General features: G+C 35.4%; 1 protein-coding gene across 1 annotated transcript in view; it reads left to right on the forward strand.

Moving 5' to 3' along the window:
- The window catches only part of CRIM1 (cysteine rich transmembrane BMP regulator 1), a 164604-nt gene that overhangs the window by 122305 nt on the left and 25150 nt on the right, over window positions 1-17149 (forward strand). Inside the window, exon 8 of the mRNA XM_042883649.1 lies at window positions 10909-11037. Coding sequence (XP_042739583.1) covers window positions 10909-11037 — 129 coding nt within the window. The remainder of the gene's footprint in view (window positions 1-10908; window positions 11038-17149) is intronic.

Below are 17149 nucleotides of genomic sequence, written 5' to 3' on the forward strand. Positions count from 1 at the left end.
AGCTACACTGACATAAATAACCATGCCTTCCTCAGGCCATCTGCAGACAGCCATCTGCAAATAGGAGTAATAGTTGTATTCACAGGAAGTGAATATTGAGTAGAGTATTAGGAAAATGCTTGGTTCTTTGAAAAGAAGAGAATAAACACAAGTGCTGAGAATTTGGCATCAATACCAAAAATGTCTCCTAAGAACGTTGAAGGCTTCCTACGTTCCCTTGTTTCTCCCACTGGCTCAGGCTACAGATAGGGAAAACTTGCAGCCAAGTCAGTTGATGTACAGTAGTTGGCTGTTACCCAGTGAATCGTTCTGCGTGAAAGCTCTCAGGTACAGGTGGAAGGTTTCCAGCATAAGCTATGAATGAGAAATTAAGTGTTAGACAAAGTCCCCTCAGAGGACTTTCATGAATAAGGAGTGCATTACTTCGCTGTCATAATGGCTGACACTTTATCTTTGCAAAAAGAAATTAACATTTTCATCAATAAAGGGCTCCAAACTGTAGCTGAGAAGTAATTCAGTTCAGTTCCTTTAGTGTGTCCAACACATCATTAAGTAAAAAAAGGCACCATAGTCCCATGAAAAGAAATTTGATTCATTCACGATGAAGTCAGTAGTAGAGAACAGTGTTCACTGGCATAGGATTTGGACCCAGACATCTACTTAGAGCACGAAGTGCAAGTTATTGTTCAGTGTCAGCACTGTAGGTCTGGGTGGGTCTTTTCATCAAAGTCAATTAAGAGATTCAAATGCAGTGCTGTAGAGAATTGAGCTTCCTTTTGCCAGATCATGATTTAGTACAGCTTTTTTAGGCAAGACAAGACAGCAGAGATTGTTTAACCATGCAGCCCAGGGTGCCCTGAGAGATATTCTGCTAATAAAAGTCTTTGCATTTAAGAAAGTCAGGAATGCTAGACGGATATAAAATAATCTTTTCCTTCTTTTCACTGATAAAGTTCATTAGAAGATGGCTATTGAAAGGATAAATAATCTGGGGATCCTAGTGAATACGTATATATATATCTCAATGCAGCTAAGGATTTCTTGCGTTTTAAGAACCGTATGAATCATCTAATTAATTCTTTTCAGTGCCTACAGCTTTCATTTGGCCCAGATACGCACTAATTTAGTGTGTTGGTAACACCACCTCACAATGATAACTGAATGGCCTTATCTAGTTGGACATTTCTTTATAAATAAGTTTAATTGATTCTGCTTTAATAGATGTGGTAATTTCTCAGTGTCATTTTACTTTGGGTTGTCAAAAAAACAAAGCTCATGAGTATTAACATCTATTAGAAGGGAGTCCGTACCTAAAAACTGGACAGATTGATTGCACCAGATAAAAGCTTAGAAGTTAGCATCTTGTAGTAGAAAGTTTGTGAGTATTTTGGTTGCATCACTGCAGAAAAGACCCCCTCACACATGTAGCATTGCTTCACAGGAGGCTTCTTCAAAGGAACAATAAAATGTCTTGGATTATAATAGTTGCTTTTGAAAAAAACAAAGCACTTTGAGGTTAAAAATAACATTTGAAATTAACAGTCTTTCTGCCACAGTGAGCCATGTGTTTGGAAGTATTAATGAATATATTAATGAATATATTTTCCGTTACTTCTGTGTGATACTAAAATAGATTTGCATCGTAAATCTTTGCATACATTTTACATTATGTAATAGTTAAACACTGATAGTTAACACAGACAGCTAAACACTGGGGGGGGGGGAGAATTCTGCAAGTCATTAGGGATTTCAAGCCCAGGAAGGAAATTCTCTTGCTCAGGACTTGGGACTGATACTTTTCATGTAATGGACTGGAGGGGCGGGGAGGCCTGGAATGCTAACTATGAGGATGGAAAACATTTAGTCACTCTTGGAATGATATGAATGTTTTTACAGGAAGCTTAAGTAAACACACATGCTGCTGCTTAGTAGGCTGCAGTTAACTTTTTTGGACTGCGGACAGAATTCAAACAAGTATACAGACTAACGAAAGGCTGTTGAGCAGCACACCCTGCAGGACCAGTTTACAGGCAGTTACTGGGTAAAACGTTTGATACAGAGCTAGACTGCTGCTCACTCACACTTCTTAACTTTTATAGTAAATGCTTGAATGCATTGAATCTGTATTTCTGTAAGTCTGTTGGCATTGGCGTGGTAGGATGGGAGCATCTTAATCCTAATATACAGCTTGCGGTATAAAATGCTACAGAAGAGGGAGCTGTTTCACTTTCCCCAAACACAGGCAGGCTTTTCATTGCTGCTATTGGTGGTCTTTGTTGTGTAGAATGTGATTTTGACTCATTTTTCCTCCCTCCCTCCCCTAGAACACATTTCAATTTCACACACTCTATGAGATGCTGAGATTTCTAGAATCCTATTCTGGTCCACTACATTGGCTAACTCTTTCTCCCAGTGTCTCAGGACCCAGCACTGCTGAATCTAAATGTACTGCTATTTTATGTGGGTTGCTTCTCTGGAGATAAAATCATATTGAATTAAATGCATGCACCTCAGAGAGCTATATTTTGAGTTTGTAGCTGTGTACAATGGGACTTCTATATAAAATTTCTTACTGTTGTCTCCCCTAATTAAAAAAAAAAAAAGTAATAATAATTTTCATAATTATTAATTATGAATATTTAAATAAAATAATGATTAATTATGAGTTAATTATTGTTAAACGTACTGGTAATATCAGTGGTTAGAATTTACATGTGGAGTTTTGGGGGAATTATTTTTTTTTCCACTTATACTAAAAAGGACTCCTTGTGGTCAATACTTTTGACCCAATGGGGAGGAAAAAAAGAAAAGTATGAGGGCTACTTTGGAAGTAATGCCTCCTGCGTTACTTTGTTGGCCTACTACATCAGAAATGAACGTTGGTGGACTAAACCTTCCCACCAATATTCTGTTTCTGTTGTTGCCGTGTGACAGACGGCAGTAGAGGGGCAGACTGACAAAATGGTGTCTGATGTGTAAGTGGGTATGTAGCAAAGGGGTGTCACTGAATTCCTCCGTGTGGAAAAAATGGCACCCATTGACATCAACATTTCCAGAGACCAAACCGTGGATATGAGCACAGTGAGGCTGTGGTTGGTGCAGCAGGAGTAGGTTTCAGCAGGAATGATGGTGACAGTGTGTTGCCTCTGCTGGTGCACTTTTATGAGTGCAGCACGCAAGCTCTTGTTAATCATTGGCAAAAAATGCATAGCTAGTGGTGGTGACTGTGTTGAAAAGCAGTGTTTTCTAGCTGAGAATTTGCTCTATCCACTACTTTTATTGTGTTCTTTGTATCTGTTGCAATTTTCATGGAAATAAATAGGAGGCATTATTTCAGGGCAATGTACATTCATTGTAGTGCTCGCAACTAGACGTAAAGCTTTTGTGCAGTTCTCTGAAAATCTGTTTCTATGTTCCAACTTTTTTAATAATACACACAAGAAATTAATCAGTTTTATCTAGATGCCTCTAGCAAAAGCATTAACTGGTTCACATTAGTAAAATGGGAATATGAAAGATGATGCTGAGCAGTTCTAGCACTGAATGCTAATGTATACAATCCCACTTCCCATGCTATAGTTAGGGCATTTAAATTTAGGATTATTTTCAGGTCTGTGGCTTTTTGTACTGTGTGACCATTAGATATATTAGGGAAATTTGAATTACTATTGATATGACCTTGTATGTTGAAATTATTTTGGTTACAATTAAGCTTTTTGAAAGTACAAATGTTTTCTTTTTGAAAATCACTAGCAGCTTTGTCTTCCAGTTGCATGAGCAATAATCTCCAAATAATTCCTCAAATTACTTGTTTTATAGTCTAATACATTTGTATTATATAGTAACTGTCAACGCTAACATCTGAAAATTTGGTTTTATACATGATAGTAATGGTCAGCATACAAGTATTGAATAAATACAAATAGGATACAAAACAGTATTTTGGGGGGTTCCAGGGATGAAATTTTATATTGTCTATTAAAGTAAAAATTGTCTGTTTGGTAAAGATTTTTTTAGGTTTTTTTCTCTTTAACTCCTATGTAATCTAGGTACTTGTGTAGTAGTTTGCAGTCTTTCAATGAAATTGACTAAATGCATTTTTTTTAATATCCAGAGAAGACCTTTTTGAAAGATAATTTTTAACCTCTATAATAATGTGTTTGTAGAGCTTACAGTTTCATAGTTTTGATTAAGTGTATTTCTGTCAGGCAGACTGAAATTTTTTTGCTAATGTTTGCTAATTGGTTTCCGCCAATTCCACCAATACTAGTTTTATATAGATAAAAGTGTATATAAAAATGTAACCAGGCAAAAAAAAAAAAAGAAAAAAAAAAAGAAAAAGCAGCTTCACAGTCTTAAAACATCTTCTCTTTTTCTGATTTTTTTATATGTGTGTACTTGTAGTCAACCCATAGTCTGTTCTTGTTTATTATTATGGCATATGCAAATAAGTCTCTAGCATGTTTGGGAAACTACACCAAATGTTGGTAAGATTTGTTAGCTTTCAAGCGTATATGCTTAGAGTAATACTGAGTCAGACTGCACAGGGAGCGCGGATGAAGTGATTAAGAGAGGAAACCAGACCGCTGTGTCTGTTAAGTTGGAATAATCACTGTGCTTGAATCAAGCAAAGTAATTTAATGAAGGTGTTTGATTTATGCTAATGTCTTCTACACTTCTATGTCAAAAAATAATACTTTTATTGTAATAGTAGTTTTTTTGCTATTTTGAAAGAACAACATTTGCAAGTGGAATTAAAATCTGGGCTGATTCAGTAGTGTCAAATATCTGGCCTCTTACATTTCTAATTATCTTGTGTTAAGATATACAGATTTCTAAGGGTCAGTTAGAAGCCAAAGTTTTGTTGCTATTAAATTCATATTTAACAATGTCAAATATAGCAACTTGAACATTAAACAATATGCAGAAGAAAAAAAAAATTAAATATGATTACTTCCTTAATTAAAGCCAATTTTGTTAAAGCCTGGAGTAGGAATTTCCCTGATGTGGTTACTGAACTGACAACTGAGTGGTACTGAAAGTGTGAAACAAATCCTGTTTTGAGTTTAAATACTGCGTTCCAGATTAAACAAAGCAAAGAGCTTGTTTTAAGTACTTTCATGTCATACTAATAATAAGGGGCTGAAGAAGCTGTTCGTAAGGTATTAGCATAAAGATGAACAATAAGATGGCACTGTTTAAAGGTGGTTGTGGCTGTCAGCAAGTAACATTATCTAGAGAATTTCTGTGTTTTAACAGCCTGGAAGAGATTTTGCTTCTTGAATAGAAAGCTACTTCTTATGTCATTGCATATATTTCTTTACTGAGTAAGGAAGACAATCTGTACTTGGCAAAGGAATACAGAAACAATTAGAAATTAAAATATTTATTTTTGGATTTCACTTTCTTGATCCACCAAGGATATTACTGCTTTCACTAGAGATGTCCTGAATTGCAGTTCTTAGAATCATGCAAGTTGGAAGGACCTCTAGGGATTATCCAGCTCTATCTCTTTCTCAAAGAAGGTCCAGTTACAGCAGGTTATTTGGGACTTGTTCTAATGAAGTTTGGAGTATTTTCAAGGATGAAGATCCCACAATTTCTTTAGCACTCCATCACAGAGTTTGACCACTCAGTTTAAAAAGAAGAACAAAAAAACTTGTATCAGATTGTAATTTCTCTTATTTACATTTGTGTTTGTTGCTTCTCATCATCCCCTTGGCCACCCCCAAGATGAACTGGGCTGTCTATTCTCCTATTACAAAGTTTCAGACAGCAGAAGAATCACCCCCTTGCCCTCAAGCCCCAGTCTCTCATCCTCTCCTCTTACATCACCTACCCCAGCCCCTGAGCAGCGTGGTGACCCCATGCTGGACTTCCTCTGGAACATCAGCCTTTCTCTTACTAAGGAGGCCAAAGCTGGACATTACACCAGGTGTGGACTCACAAGTGCTAAACAGAGAAGCATTGCTTCCCTGGAACTGCTTGCTTTGCTCTCACTGATATGTCCTCTTGTCCTTCACACAGACCAAAACTGAACACTTACTGCTCTCTTACAATACACGTGGATTTGCTGTGATACAGTTAAGTGGAATCCCACTTCTTTTGTTGATATGAACTCAATACCCAAAGTTCAAATTTTAAACATTTTAAAGGTGTGATAGGCAAATGTGTATAACTGATATCAGCCTTAAGGGGTACTTCTATCTTTTTTTTTTCATCTCACTTTATAACTAACTAAAGATTGCAAATGCAATCTCCAAAGTTGGAAGAAAAAATGACATCTTCAACGAAATGTTCATTTTTGACATTCATATGAAAAACTGAAGTCAAGAAGGCTGCTGCAGATGGTCTCAGATTCGTTTTTGCTTTTATTTTCCAGGGCTTCAGCAATCGTCAATGAATTTGTTTTCTTTCTTTTTTCATTAATTTTAAATGTTCAAACTGTATGTATAATAAAATTCTAATCCTTAGAACCTTTTTCCCTTGCTGTCACTGAAGCATGGGTAAATCAGTTTCTGTCAATTTCTGAATACTTCAGCCAGGCATTATCCTAGTACTCATCCATGTATAACAAGATCTGTGTATGGCAGTGGCTGTTGCTTCTGTCAGAGGCACAGTATGAAACTTAGATAGACTATCCTGTCCTCTTCTATATATTTCACATTTTTAACAGTAGAAAATGGTTTTTCTGACAACAGCTGTGTCACATCACTCATAGTAGAAGTGGAAGGTCTCAGAAATCAGAAAATAGCAGAAAGGAATGCTTTGAGGATTGGTTAGAAAATTGACGGTGGTAGAATGGTCTTGTTCCACCTTGACAAATTTCCTTGTTTGTGACACTCAAGTTTTGTGGCATTATTGCTAAGGTGGTCCAGAAAGACAAAGCCAGTTCTGCTGTTGGTGGGATACCACTGTCTTCCTGCAAAGCACTTTGACTTCAAGCTAGGATGACTGAGATCGGGGATTTGTTCACGCACTGTAAAGTTTTCTCAGTGGGTCAGACTGACAGTCCACCAGCAGCTGGAATATCCACTGTGGATTTTATGACTTCTGAAGTGACTTCTAAGTAAAATGTCAGATACAGAACTGTGTTGTATCTGTGTTTATGCTTTGTTTGATGCCTCAGATAGGTCTGAATCTCAAAAAGTGATTTATATCTGCCTCTAGCCGAGAGCAGCATCACTTCTGTCTCGTCCTGAGATGGAAGGGAAGAGTAGGCAGTGGTATTGTATAGCAGACTTAACTAGGCCATGATTAAATGTTAGCAATTTGAGGAACAATTTTTTTATTTTTTTAATATTGCCTTTTTTCTTTACTACTATAAAACTTAAAGTCAAGAACACTTTCTTTGTGATGTGACACGCATATACCAATTTCATACCCTGCTTGATTTACTACTGTAGAATTCCTGTTGTTAGCTGAAAAATATTTATAGCAAAGTGAAAAAGCATAAAAAACGAATTCAACATTTTGATCAACCTCGTAGCAAGCAAAATAGTAATCCAGTGCACTGAAATTCAGCATAGAAAATTTTATGCTCCAAGAGAGTATATGGAAACAAGATACGCTAATAGCAAGCTGCATTTAACCTTACTCATAAACACTTTACACCAGCAATATCTGTGTTCTGTAAAAAAAAAAAAAAAAAAAAACATTATTTTCAAGTGGACTCTCATCAATCCTTTTCTCTTTATTTTTGCCTTTCCTCTTTCTTCATTGTAGTTTTCCTGCTGTAAAGTACATGGACAGAAGTAGCGTATGTTTTTCCCACCAATTGTCTGTTCATTTGTACACTGCATCTTTCTTCTGCATTTTCTACCAAGAGCAGCAGTGAAAGCCTAACGGGGATCATGTGGCCGTACATGCTTTTTCAAGCCTAACTACTGCTTGCCTATTCAAATAGCCAGCAGTCTGGCAGCAGGAAAGCTAGCATTATTTGTTGAGTCTTGTCTAGCGAAGTGAAAAGGGCTGATACTTTTTTTCTGGCTGCATTTTTGCACATGTGGGGGTAGGGAATGAAATTATTTCTTTTGTCCTTCACTCGCAGCTCATTGAGAAGCAGGCATGCATATAAAATTACTGTATCTCTCAGGACTTACCTTTAGGGACAGAAGGGAGGAAAAATAGATTTGTGAGCTTGCTTGGAAGTTCTCATGATGCTGAGTGCAGAAAGAAAAGTGAGAGGTAACATAACAAACCACAACAAATAAAGGATTCACAGCAATCTTTTAAATTAAAATAGTAACCCTTTAATTTTGTCCTTACTAAGAAATACTATATTGCTCAGTGTATCAAGGTAGAAACATTTCAAAACTGATATGTCAGCATCCAAGACAGAAGAGCATCAAAACATGAAAGAGAGCTTTGAAAAGTTACCACATGGTTTGGATAGTGTGAGTGATTTATATGATTGGTGATGTTTTTAACTACCACTGATGATAAGTATTACTGTGTTGTCATTTGAAGTGCCAGATTTAGGCTATCTGGCTAGTAACCTGCATGTAGCTTCAAGGTAACTGCTGTGTTGTGGTCTCCTGCTTGTTGAGGATATTTTGTTTAAAGAATACAGGAAGGTAGGAATGGAGGTTTTCAGGATAGGCACCAGATGCTAAAAATGAGTTCATTTGCAAAGATAGTTTATAATGATCTGTCCCAAACAAATGGGATGAATTAATGAAGTTTCTGGAGTATGTCATGTTACTGGTCTATATTGATATGGTCTTCATCCCTTAACTAATGATCTGTTGAAGTTGCAAACATTAGATATTAGGTATTAATGTAACTTAGTCAGTTTATTGAATGAATTCGAAAAAAATACAAGGAGTTCATTGCAATTAAAAATGGTCTAGTTTGGGAATTCATTTGTTCTAAAATAAATTGCTCATTAAGATTACTTTTCCATACTGTGGTTACAAACTCTGAGCTATGAAATGAGTACTTCACAGAAATTGATAGAATCTCTCATTTGACCTGCAAACTAATAATGTGTTAAACTCCTGGAAAAAATCTGGAGGAAAAAAATAATAATAATAATTCAGCTTATAAGAGATTTGAGGATTCTACAGGCACAGAGATACCATTATCCAAATTTCCAGCTTTCATTTAAACAAAGCTGGTGTTTTATGTATGTATAATATATATAGGCACTTTTTCTACAAAAATTGCACAGAACAGAACTTGAATAGTGTTTTAGAACTCACAGAAAAGTGAGGAATCTGAACCATGATCTCTGGGAGAGAAGACTAAAATCTTCTGTGCGTGTCATGCATTCTTTTTGCTCCTAACTCTGTACTTCACTGACCTAATTTAAAAAGGATTAAAAATGTTCAACCACTGCATAAACTGTTGGGAAGGGAAGAGTAGGGCTGGAGGGAAGCTGTGAAAGCAGAAAATCGTACAAGACAATGAAAGCAGAAATGCACATTCTTGTTATGGGATAATTTTCTCTTGACTGGCAGGTATGGGTGCTGTAGCTGCCTGGTGGGTGCAGAGCTAATAGGCTGAGAAATAGGCAGCTATTTTGTTTGACAGCATATACTTCTATTATTTTAATAAATGTTGAGTATTTTTCTACTCTCAGTCTGAGAGTAAGGACAGTTTGCCTCCAAGTATGGATGACAAAATTTGCCATTCAAAGGATTTGGTTTGGAGAGGAGGTATGATAAGATATGGCCATCTTCAGTCTGTGAAAATGTTCATGCTACATGAAACGCTGTTTTCTTGTAATGATGATTTGTGTACCATTTCTCCATATTTTCACAATTGACCAATTCATCCATTTGAATTTATTTAAAATCTAAATTCTTTAAAATTTTTGTTTCTCGAGATTTGGAAAAATCAGAGCTCAGTCAAACACTGAAATGAAAGCTCACGGTTGTTTACTTAAAAATCACGCCATTTGTGTTTCATGATGCTTAGTATTGTGTTAATAATATCCATAAGTAAATTCCTTGCTACTTAAGTGCTGAGTTCCATTAAAAAAAAAAAAAAGGTAGAGAAAATTATTATTATCATACAACAAAAAGTCATTTTGAAAAGAAGATTTTTCATTCCTTTCTTTATCCTATTTTTTTGATGGGAGTATTGAGGTTGCCTGCTATTTTCTTATGTCTTGGGGGTTTACTTTATTCTAGTAACTTTGTGTACTGCAGTGCATGAATATGTCTTGCTACTGCATATACTAAAACAAATTTCATAATCTAACATATTTAAACAGTGTCCGAAAGCAAGTATTACATTGTAAATAATTGTCTAATGATTGACAATAATATCTTCAAATTCAAAAAGCACAGCTTCATACTGCAAATTATACTGTAAAAAGTGATATTTTCGATGAATAGTCCTGTTGTGTGGCTTCAAGAGATCTTTCACACTCTGTACCTTTCATTCCCGTTTGGCATTCAAAGTCTCTTCTGATTTAAATTTCTGTAGAAGTGATCTTATTCACGCAAAGAAAGATTTGATCTATTGAGCTGCATGCTTTGATTTACAGCTTGGTAGTATCAATCAACTAAGCACTGGAGAAACTTTTGTCTTTTTAATTCCTAAGAATTTGCACAGTTTGGATAAAATACTTTTGTTAAAAGAATGAGTAGAATAAGTTTTTTGAATTCAGTGTTAAACTTAATGCAGGAATGCTGATTTCTCAGTGAACAAAAATGTAGTATCATTTTTTTCCTGTTTTACTAGTTCAAGATTTTTATGTAGCTTCAAACTGTGTATAATAAGTATATACCACTCCAAAACAAAGTCTATTTCTTGAAGTAAGCACCATGAATGCTCGTGAATTAGAAACAAAATTTGTTAAAAATGATTTTCTTTGCTGTTGCATTGTCTGCCTGTTGTGAACTACTTAAGATATCAAATTGATCTCAAATGTGTTTGTTTTATTTTTCTTGCATTTAGAACCAACTTACATAACAATAGGTCCACCCACGTGTGAGCTTTTGGTGAACTGCACTTTGACTGAGAAAGACTGTATCTATAGTTTCAAACTGGATCAAAATGGTTGCCGCATTTGTCAGTGCAAAACCAGTGAGTATGCAAAAATATGGTGCCATATACCTCTATATCCTGCTGTTGGTGAAGATGTTAGTATGCTGTTTTTTCTATTTGTTATGTTAATTGGCTGCTGTGTTACTGCACATATGCTTTCTAATTGTTCATCTTTAAAGGACAGGTTGATAATTTCTGACATTGCTTGCTTAAAATGTGTATGAAGAAAAAATTAAATGTATGAGTTCAGGTAAAAATGAACAGCTAGGTAAAAAAGAGAAAAAAAAATTATGATTTGTCATTTAACATTAATGTCAGTGTACCTTTTTTGTCAGGGTTGCACACTTTAAAAACTCCTGTTTGCTAAACATTCTATTTTTAGCATAGTTTACTGCTTTTGAGGATCAAAAAATTTTGAAAATAATACTTCTAGGGAATATATGTTTCTATATAAACATATATATACATATATAATAAACATAGCCACATGTAATTTTATTTATGTAACATATATGAATACATTTTGTGTAAGATTTATACAGGCTTTTATTTGTGATCTATTCTACCCGTAGAAAAAGCATTGAACCTTGTGAGAACTTTGCATTTATCAGCGATAATAGTATCTTCAAAGAACAGCTGGAGAAGTGTGCTTTCTCTATGTATTTCCTAAAGAATTCAACCTTTATGCATGAATTATAAAGCAAGGTCAGGTTTGTTCCTGGAATTATCAAACAAGAACCTGGAGGGCAATTCAGCTGGAGGACAATATCTCTTACGGCCGCCAGCTCAGCTAGGAGTGGTTTAAAGTCCCTTTATAATTTTATTGTAGCTCTGCATCTTTCTTGTTTAGGGATTGGCTTGATGTTTTGCTTAAGGAGAAAAAAAAAAAAAAAAAGGTTTATTTCTGGTGCCTTTATCTTTTTTTTTTTTTTTGGAAAATGTGCATTTTTTTGTTTCCGTGTTGATATAGGACAGGAGACCTCAAATAAATTTATGTCATTATCATAATACAGAAATAATATTTTCAAGTACAGGTTGTGTTCCTGGCAGGGGTGACCTTCTTGAAGTTTCCACAGGAACTTGACAGAGGACCACATCTATTTCCTACTTTTTAAAATTTGGATAGGAGTTTCCCCTATTTATGAAACATGCAGAGCTGTTTATATCATTTCTTTCAGATTTGTGTAAGTTGTGTCCTAGTTGATTAAGTGTGTTACCTACTAGTTCATGTTGTTTCAACTATGCACAACAGCAGTGTGCTGCACAACCTACATCCTCTAGGGAAGAGTAAAGAATTCCATCTTAGGATCATATGACTCAATGATCAGTTTGGGATAAAGCAACTAGAAGAGTTTATACAACAGAGAAATGGTGCCTTGAAATGAAGTCATAAGCTGATGTGTCAGAAGTATCAGTGGATAAAAGAAAAAGCACCGTCTGCAAGGGTAGATAAGGCACATACTTTATTGCCATCACGTACATGCCTTGCCTACAAAATTAGAAAGTTCTGCTTTTACCATTGTTTGATTTTTTCTTTTTTATTGGTGAAGTATTAACTGGCGTGAGGAGGAGCATTTTCTGTAAGGAGTTTGACAAAGAAGATGGACATACTCATCAAGTTTCCGCATGCATACCTGTGTGTGCAGTCCTGCCCTCCAGTTTATTGCGCAGGAGGCCCATCACTCCAGAGTATTATGTCTTTTGTTAGACTATCAGGTCATACATGTATGCTTACTGCATCCCAGGACGTCCCTGTGCTTTCTTGCAGTGTTTCTGATTAAGTACTGTTTAAGAACCTATTCAAGGAGATTTTTCTCTTTCTCTCAGATTTGCTTGCAATTATTTTCATTTTGCAGTAGCAAACTGTCAGAAGCAAACTTAATAGTATCATTTGTCTGTCATCCTTTTTCTTAGTTGAATAACTTGAATTGTAGACTGCTTAAAAATCTCCCAAGTTGTTCAGAAAGGAGAAACCTTTATTTACTAAAGAAGGGAAGAAAAATTACAGCTTGGTAGTCTTCATCAATGGTGGCATATCAGTCAAAATGACAGGGATAGAATTTTTCTGTCAAATAATGTTTCTCATTTGCCAGACTGGACAAATGACTGAATGACGACCAAGAAGAAAACAATCTGAGGTCACATATAATGAAAACATACTGTTGTAGTTCTCTGTACTTTCAAGTCTAAACTAATTCAGTTGCATCTTGGCTCTCTAAAAATGTAAGAATGTGTATTATCTTGGGTTCACACAGACACATGTGGATTTACATTTAAATTAATTAGAGAGTATCAGTATCCTTACACTCACTTCTTTTTTTCTATCTGAGCTGCTCAGCTGAGTCACATTTACCTGAGTACAGAAGATGCACGTACCTCTTATTACTGTTTGAAGTCATCCAAGTTCTGCTAATGTCCTTCCAATGGCACTTCCATTTTTGCTAACTTCTCTTTAGCTACCTTCCCTGAGATGTATATACTTCTATTCATTTCAGTCAGAATAAAAGCAAAATTACAAAGAAAAGGAAGAAAGTGCAGCAAATCTGTAAATGGTTCCTCACTGTTATCTTTATTTATATTTCTGTAGCTAAAAAAGCTATACAGCGGGTTTATTTGACATGATAATGTAATGTACATATGGTATCATGAAGCTTGTATGGTGCTTTATTGTAATTTGGATTCAAGTTTATCCAGCTCGTTTCGAATCAACTACAGAATGAGAGAAGAAAGGAGGAAAACAAATGGTAGTTTCTCGAAAACAATGGTTTTAGTAGAAGGATACTTTATTCTTCTTCCTTGTTTTTGCAGTGAATGCAAAAACATGCTTCAGAAACATGTAGTGAAAACATCCTCGGTGTAAAGTAAAATTAAAAAAAGCAGGGGCAGTTGGTAGTTTTAAGAAAAAACTAGCACTGAACGTAGAATTATCCTAGTGGTTGGTTACCCTGCCCGTGGCAGGGGGGCTGGAACTAGTTGATCTTTAAGGTCCCTTCCAATGCAAGCCATTCTATTATTCTGTGAGTGAGCACAGATTAATAAAACAAAAAGTTACAGTGAGTAGCGATGGAGCCACAAATGATCAGGAAAAAGGAATGATAACACTGAGCAAGAATGTACAGAAGCCAAAGCACTACATGAAGATGAGAAGAAGAAAAAAGAATAGCCCATGTTATAGGAAGAACTGCTGCAGAACTCCATCAGTTAAACTGAGTCAGTATTACTACAATAGAAAAAAAATGAAATACGTAAGAACAAGAAACAACTAGGAAAAAAAAAATGAGCAAGCAAAAAATTATTACTTGTAGAGTGCAGCAGTTGCAGTTGTGTTTCGAGTGTCTAGGCTAGTGAGTGCTTTCATAGGGAGAAGTGAAGTGGATTAAAATCTTTGGAAGGAAGAGTACATAAGAGGAATGAAATAAAACCAGTGATTAGATATTTATGAGGCAGGACTCCTGGTGCTCCAAAGAGGACTAACCATCACATTGAATAATGCCTGCTGATTGCAGTAAATTAAGATTTAAAGTCTGAAAGTTGCTGCTGAACAGTAAATCATTTTTTGCTGAGAGCCTGCAGTGAGAGCCAGTAGCTTATCTGGTCTTATCTGTTCCCCGTATTAAATTCATGAAAAGGAAAAAGACATTAAAATCTTTCCTGTAACTTCTGTGATAGACTGCAGTCTTTTATCCTAAATGAGTTGAATGTGAAGTACTATTCAGTGTATAACTGAGAATGTTTTGGCTATACATTTCAGATCTTATTAAAATTAGAACATTTCTGTAAACTTAAAACCTGCTTGCTTCATGCAGAAAGCTTAGCTTTGCAGTTACAGAAGGCCATTGTCAAACAATTTCCTTAATTCCAAAAGTGATCTTGGAGAGATGCAGTTGTAGGAGGCTATAGAGAAAAGGTATTTTTCTTGCACACTATAGCATGTTGTCATCTTCATCCTGTTGTGGTCTGTTTTGTTTGTCAAAGCAAATCATGAAATCAGGATTCAAAGAGTAGAATTCTGTGTATGTTGCATGTTTGAATAGTTCTGTAGACATGAAATACCCCCTCTCTTCCAAATACATTCTATACAAATACAGAAATATTTTTGATTTTTTTTATACCTTTTCCTTAAATGAGTAGAACATATCCCTATAATGGAGTTTAAGAGTTTGGTACTGTCAGATATCTGCAGCATGGACTTCAGTATTGTGGTGAGTCACACCATCTCCCTTCATAGCTGATGAAGACGAGTGGAACTCCAGTGTGAAGTTTGGATTTAGCAGTGTGAGAGTTGGATTAGCTGTGGGGTATTCTAAGGCAGCTGTGGAAGACTGAAGCACAGGATTGGAAGGTCTGAGAAAAGTAATGTAGGTTTATCTATTGCCATCTATGAGCAGCAGTGTTGAAGCTCTGAAAAAAAAAATATGGCCTAATGATGAGGAAAAAAAAATGAGAGAATATATCTCAAATAATCTTTTCTGTGTTCATCATTCAGTTGTTACAGTTTTGGATGAGTTTTCCTAATCTTGCAGTCTTACTGGTGAAAATTCAAACATTTGATCCCTTTAATCTATTTGTGTAAAATAATAATTATAATAATAATAATAAACTTTAACTATGCATTCTAAGCACTTTTGAGCTCTATCAGTGTTAATGTGATCCATTTAAGTAAACATATTTTATGTGTTTTTGGATATTGAACATGAGATGGGAAAAGTAGTCACGGTATTCACATTTTAGACAATTTATAATTCTTGGAAACAGAAAGGTAAATAGGAATGAGGTAACATTTTCCATTCTACAGTTGTTATTGTGATTTAACAATAAGTTCCATGGAACAAAAAGGAAAAGATGAAAACAGTCTATTGGCTTTTTTTTTAGCACAAGGAGAGAGCATCTTGAGTTTTTGAATAATAAGGTAGATCTGGCAGATAATGTATATTTGATTATCTTCCTGCAGTGGTATGAAAAGAAATGCCTAGTATCTATTAGACTTCTGTTAGTGAAATGCAGCCATGAGAAACCGGAGATGAAGCGTATTTCTTTTTTGAAAACATATGTGTTCTTTGTAAAATTGAAATATTAACTGTAACTGCACATGTGGAATACAGAGGAAGTACTCCCTGAAGAGGACACAATTATGATGAACAACTCATGCTAAATAAATATTATCTGTCTTCTTACTAGAACAAAAGTGGGGATCTCTGAGGAATACAGTGTATTAGTTTTAGTGGTGCTTACAATAAATCTAATTCAATAAAAGCAGCTAGGAAATTTGCTTGACTCGTTAAAAAAAAAAAAGAAAAAAAGCTTCTTGAAGGGTTTTGGAATCTCAATAATTTTCCAGTGACTCCACCTTTGAGAGATATCACTTTCATGAAATCATATGTTGTATGTGAATCCTAGAGTTGTTTAGAGCAGGTATCCATGTGGGTAATTTGCCTCAATGGACTCGTGGGATTATTTTTTGTAGCATCACAGTGCCCAGTCCCTTCATTTTTATCAAGCTATTATAAATCATGACTTAATTCTAAAGAAAGGAGGGAGGGTTAGTGTGGATCTGTGGAGGCAATATATTCAGAGAATTCCAGTTACTGATAAGTAACCTAGTTTTCTCCTTCATAAATTTGCCTCCCCAGATCCCCACCCCTGAAGATTACCCAGCAGTAGCAATCCACACCGAGAGGACGGCTGAGGAGTGCTTAATTATAAAGGTACTGTGAAACAGTTCTCCTGGTATGATCTAGCCTCAGCGTCAAGAAAATAATGATGGTGAAGGTATGTAGCTAGCTTTGTCTAGCAATGCTACAAATCTATATTTTTTTTCAAGTGGACACTGGCTTAAGCAAAGTTGAAATACTGACATAATTCTTCTCAAATAGCTACTAATATTGTCCAAAAGTTTTTGGGTTTTTTTTTTTTTTTTCACTGTAAACTACAGGATTAAAAACTAAAAGTATTTCAACAGGTTATGCATCTCTGGAATACCTTTTCAAAAATTTTAGCCTAAAAAGGCTTTCAGTCTTCAGAATAAAATTACCAGTGTCCATACATAAAATAATAAATCAGGGAAAAGCATATCTTACAGCTTAGATCTTTTTTTATATGTCATGTATATGTTAGAAGGAAAAAATGGAGGTCAATTTTTGTGTAAGAGCTA

This window comes from Lagopus leucura, unplaced genomic scaffold (genome assembly GCF_019238085.1).
Source record: "Lagopus leucura isolate 7727_CA_CO unplaced genomic scaffold, USGS_WTPT01 Super-Scaffold_73, whole genome shotgun sequence".
NCBI classification, from domain to species: Eukaryota; Metazoa; Chordata; class Aves; order Galliformes; family Phasianidae; genus Lagopus; species Lagopus leucura.